The 5,776-nt window shown below is 34.9% G+C and overlaps 1 protein-coding gene across 1 annotated transcript; it reads right to left on the bottom strand.

The window, feature by feature from the left end:
* Positions 1–452: 452 nt before the first annotated feature.
* Positions 453–3,795, bottom strand: LOC113236202 (endoribonuclease Dcr-1-like; the record flags this gene model as incomplete). The annotated part of the gene is made up of 4 exons (XM_026472210.1): positions 453–544; positions 1,087–1,186; positions 2,502–2,619; positions 3,687–3,795. Coding segments are annotated over 4 exons (419 nt in total), but the record flags the coding sequence as incomplete, so codon positions are not given.
* Between the last annotated feature and the right edge of the window lie 1,981 nt (positions 3,796–5,776).

Raw genomic sequence — 5,776 nt, 5'->3', positions numbered from 1 at the left:
ATTTGAACGCAACCTCTCTTAATAGAACTAAATTAAATATAATATATTGCAATGTCCTAACAGGGTTCATGTACCTGCAGTCACTGTGATATTTCTTTAAGATCAATTTACAATAGTCGTACGGACAACGGCACATCAGACTACACATTTATGTTCGAAAATTGCCTCCAGTGCAACGGAACAGGATACGTCAATGCGGAGCTTGATGTGCTGGCGTCTACATGAATAGCAATAAATAAATAAATATGACCTAATGTTTATTCAGAAATTCAGATTTATAAGTAAATTTTTAATGTAATGGCAACATAGCTTTATCGACTGCGATAAATATGTCACTGGGAGGTTTATCACATATCGCATGCGATATACCGCCATGCTGTTTTACATTAAAACAAAGCGAATTAAATATATTGCTTTAAAGAATTGGTTTCATCAGGAATAATGTAACATACCGTTAGAATTCTTGCTGCTGCAAAAGCCTCCTGTGTCCGTGTCATCATCATCGTCATCGGTGTTCAGATCCGAATCGTCAGTATCGAAATCGCTGGAAAATATTAATAGGTTACTGTTTATTATTCTGATACCAAGTGACGGGACGAACAAGTCCTGCTCCTGGTGGAAAGCGACACGCCTGTCCATAACAGTTTCAGTTCTGCTCAGAACTTTAAATCGCAAAGACCTTATGGGCACTGCCACTGCGCCCGTCACCCTGAGACATAAGTTGACAAGTCTCATGAGTCTATAATTTCGCCAGCATCCTTACCTTTCTAAACCGGATCACGATAATGCTCTTTCACAAGTAACTTTACTGTTAAACTTTACTGTTGTTACTGTGTGTAAAAAACTAAAAATGCCTCTTCACTCTAGCCTTAAATACATTAAAAAATTGTAAACCCAAAGCTACATTTTTATAATTTGCTATTTTTCATAAAAAACGCATACAAATGTCAAGAAAAATTTATATGGGAGTTCACCATTGTTTTTTTTAAATAAGTTGTACCTCAGTTCACAACCGACTTGGGCAAAAATATTAATACCTTCAGTAATCTTAATTACAAATTTAACATCGTTACTTCAGACACCTACCTGGATAAATAAGAACAGTCGCTGTCAGCCATGGAGTAATTTCTTGAAGGATTGAATTGGTTCTTTGGTTTGTCAATCGGATCACACCAGTTGGCGCCGCCTGTACAAATAAGAAACAAAACACCAAATAAAAAAAACGAGTTTTTCTAGTTCTAATTAAGTTTATTGAATGCTGAAAACATATTTCACATTCAGTTAATTTTTGTGAAATTACTCCCACGACGAAACGAAATACTTTCATAGATTTTTCATAGATGGCGCTACGGCTTAAGTCTTTGAAAACCTAATACAAAGAACCGACAACGACGTACGCTGGTTCGTTCCGTGGCTTAAATGGCATAGCGTCTGACACGGTTTGCTAGGAGACGTCGGTTTGCATCCGGCCGGATAGAAAGAATTTTTTCTGAGTGTTCGATCTTTGTATTATTAATGCTTATAACAAACTAGTGGAGTAATTATATAATAATAATAATAACGCACACACTCAACATAGCCCTAGCACTAGCGAAACCCTGTGTCCCGGGTGTCATGGGCACACTCATATGGCAACCGTTCGGCCTATATGGCGTGGCGTTATACATGTTATGTATAAAATATAGACAAGTTACACATCTATAATGTAATGTATAATCACTACATGACTACGTTTGTTCGTCTGTCGGATCGCGATAAACTCAAAAACTACTTGGCCCGTGGCTTAGGGCTTCCAAGATTGCAAATCCGCCACTGTTCATCACAGTCCATCCGTTTGGGAGCTACAATGCCACGGACACACGAATACATGATGCATCAAGCTCAAGATGTACCCGTATTCTTGGTAATTGGAGGAGTAGTGATAGCTGCAGACCGTACTTTAAATAATTTAAAATTTTGACTTTATTTTCCATATATATGTATTTTAGAAAGTTGTAAATTTATTAAACAAACTTATAACAACTTTTATACTAATATTGACGACATCCCAACGACATATTTTGAGCCCACGCAATAGCTTGCTCCTGTCACGATCTCAGCTACACATACACAACTCAAGTCCCCACTCGATGTCGGTGAGAATATTCAACGAGCTCCCGCCCATTATTAAAAACGAGGAAAAGTATTCACTGTTTTTTAAATAAATTAAAATTACATCTATTAATAAATGCTATTACAATTTAAATGAAAACTTTGATAACAAATAAAAATAATAATATTACAATTAATTTGAATAATAAATAAATAATTGTAATTTAATTTCCGAAATATGCCGAAAACGTCTACGGCCTACCTCTGCTCTTATTGTTATCCCTAATAAAGGGCCCATATGTGTAGCGTTATTTTTATTTCAAGACATGTACCATATGAATGCAATAAAAATATTGAGTACATAGACAACATCTGTCTTTCTCTTTCTCCTCTGTTTTACGATGACTTACCCGAAGCAGAAGTGCAGAACGTAAGATTGGAAGGCAAAGGCTCCAAGTACGCATCGTATTCTGATGTTTGAGGGATAGATGCCGCCATATCATTGCTCCATGTGCCAATTTCGAATCCCTGTTGGACAGTGTCTAATAATAATAAAAGCCAGGTTTGTTAACAACTTGAGGCGGTTGGATTTTTGTAGAGTCAAAGTCAAACAATCTTTATTTCATGGAAGAGCACATTACACTTGAAATCGTAATACTGATTAAACTCTACTACCCATTCGAGCTAACGTTATTTCTGGATAATGTCATTTCGGATTCTATTGATAGGTAACCTATTATGTATAATTTAATTTTAATTGTTATTTATACTGTTGTAGTAATTTAACTTTAAATGCATGCTACACAAAGGTGAAATAAGACATGTATAATATTCGTTGGTGACATGTTCGATCTTATATAATGATACTGTAATATCTTCTTTGTAAACTACATTTTTTAGCGGATAAATATCTTGTATTCTTGAAAAAGCGTTGCGTGCGAAAGGGTGGTATTAGAGATGCACTATTTTTTGCTTTGAATCGAGTTGTTATATCGTAATGGATCATATGCCTCTAAATCGATCCACAGATCTGATCGTATCATCGAGTATATAACCAGAAATAGAGACAAAATGTCATTTAATTTGTTTAAAAACTATTCTGCCAAATCATTACGGTGACAATTGCGCACGTATTGACCAGCCCGAATCAAACGATGACTTCAAATCATCCAGTTTAACTTGAGCTTTGCTATAATGGACAAAAATTGAAAAATTACATACTTAATTAAAATTTAATTACCGATGAAATGATATTCCGTTTGTTTTGTAATTAGAAGTTTTGCTGTTTCTGTCACACCACCGAATGGAACAGCCTCCTATTGTTAGAGATGTTATCTTTATTACAATAAATACAAAATATTTTTGGAATATACGGAGACGTACCTACACACAGGTCAGTTGTTGGCGCTGTACCATTTCAGCTTTCTAATTTGTGATTTCAGCGCAAATGAGAATTCGTATTTAAAATTGATATAAGGACCATTTGCCTGAAGAGTTGCCAGGGATGGATGGCCCTTATTTCGTCTCTATTTCTGGTTATGTACTCGATGGTTTCTGTCCACACTTTATTGATTTGAATAATGAAGGGAACTTACCGCATCTACGCACTCCTTTTCGTGTAAAATGTCATTGATTGTTTTCTCCTTTTGTTCTTCGTCCGACTGCTTATCTGCTGTCTCATTTGCTTCTAATTCTTGCTTATCTCTGATATTGTGAAAAAAAATAGTAAATACATCGCACTGCTATTACAATAGTGTTGTAACTCAAAATATGTGAAATTTAATATTATATCATTAATGAACATAAAATTGGATTCTAGATTCTATTCTAAATTTACTTTTAATTTTTTTTTGTCGTTAGAATACTGTAAGAAATAATAAAAATATATCCTCTTAACTCAAAATGAGACACACTTTATGTGAGCTAGTTATAATCCTTATTCAAAAATACGAAATTACTTTTTCCATTTTATTTTAAAATACATTTGAGAAATTGTTTCAAGTGTCTATAATAAACTATAACATAGATAAATTTTAATGATTTTTTATTGCGGGAAGCATTGACTTACAAATAAATGGACGACGGGTCTAATACAAAAACCACGAAAAAAATGTCCCAAGTCAACCTATTCGAAATTTAAATTGTTATGTCATCGCAGTATCGCGCTGTCAGTAGAACAAATGAAGACTAAAGCGGAGTGTCGCGCTCTGTATACGATTTTAGCGCCTTACAAGTGCGGACACTTTTTAGCGCGGACCCGACGTCCATATAATTGTAAGTCAATGGCGGGAAGTGAAGTTAGTTTTTCGTCGATTCTGAGAAAGTCCACTTTTTGAGTTAATATACAAACTATTGTATTAACAGTGTGGCATAATTCGTCGAATTTTGGTAATCTTCCTAAAGCACTAAATGACGAGTTGAACCCCAAAAACATAAAGGATAAACTAAAACAATACCCCCTTAATCAAATATGATATCCAAGTACATTTCAAATTTAATTATAATATTTAACCGACTTCAAAAAAGGAGGTTCTCAATTCGACGATTTGTATGTATGTTACGCGATAACTCCGCCATTTGTGAACAGATTTTGATGATTCTGTTTTGTTGGAAAGAGGGTACCTCCATTGTGATCCCATTTAATTTTGAAGTAAAACATCCACCTCTAAGGGTGGCTGTTCACGCATGAAGATTCATTTTTATAAATAGCGCCTAAATTTTATTATAAGGTGCAATTATTTTTTTACTATCGCAGTGTTGCTGGAATTAATTTAACATATCTACCACTCTTTTGTTTTAAATAAATAAATAAAAAATATAGGTCACAATACTTTCTTAACTTATTTTGCTAAGCTCTTTATTTCAAGCTTATATCTAGCAAAAAAATTGTGATTGGTTAAATTTATCTGGGAATAAAGTACCAACCTCCATACTAATTTGGTACCAGTCCTTTGAAATTAAATTCAGAGGTGCGAGGCTGAATTCGAATCTACACCCTTTTGCCTGAGAGGTGGTAAGTGAAACCGTTAGGCTGCCACGGCTTTTTTTTGACTCTAAAACTGACTTTGACACACGCGACTCCGATAACATGTTACATCGACATGATTTTACTCAGACACTACGCTACATCGGTTGTCGATTTGACTATGCCAAAATTGTTTTCCCAAAAAAAGACGACTTTATGGTTCCTAAGATAGTTTCGTTGTATCTTCTATGTTTCGGATTTCCTCATACTGTCCCGTTTTAAAAAAAACTCTGTATTTTAATAAAATAAATTTCCGATTACATAATGTTGTCCTTTTTTTGTCATAGTGATCGATATATGAAACCATTTCATAGATGGGTTTGTAATGATGATTTTTCTTATCAGAGTACAAAAATTTTTTTTAATAAACACCTCGTCTGTGTTGTCGATGTAGCGTAGTGTCTGAGTAAAATCATGTCGATGTAACATGTTGTCGGAGTAGCGTAGGGTCGTATTCCACAACTCTACTCAATGCTCAAGTCAGGACTTGAGTATTGCAGTGAGCACTGAAAATCATACTCAAGTCCTTGCCATTAGGGTCGTATTTCCAGTGCTTGTGCTTCCAGTGCAATCCTGACTTCAGCATTGAGTAGAGTTCTAGAATACGACCTGTAGTGTCTGAGTAAAATAATGTCGGAGTAACGTAATGTCTGAGTAAAA

This window comes from Hyposmocoma kahamanoa, unplaced genomic scaffold (genome assembly GCF_003589595.1).
Source record: "Hyposmocoma kahamanoa isolate Upper Pololo Valley unplaced genomic scaffold, ASM358959v1 89520, whole genome shotgun sequence".
NCBI lineage: Eukaryota > Metazoa > Arthropoda > Insecta > Lepidoptera > Cosmopterigidae > Hyposmocoma > Hyposmocoma kahamanoa.
Note: the sequence above shows the minus strand (reverse complement) of the source record. Positions and strands in the feature narration are given on the sequence as shown.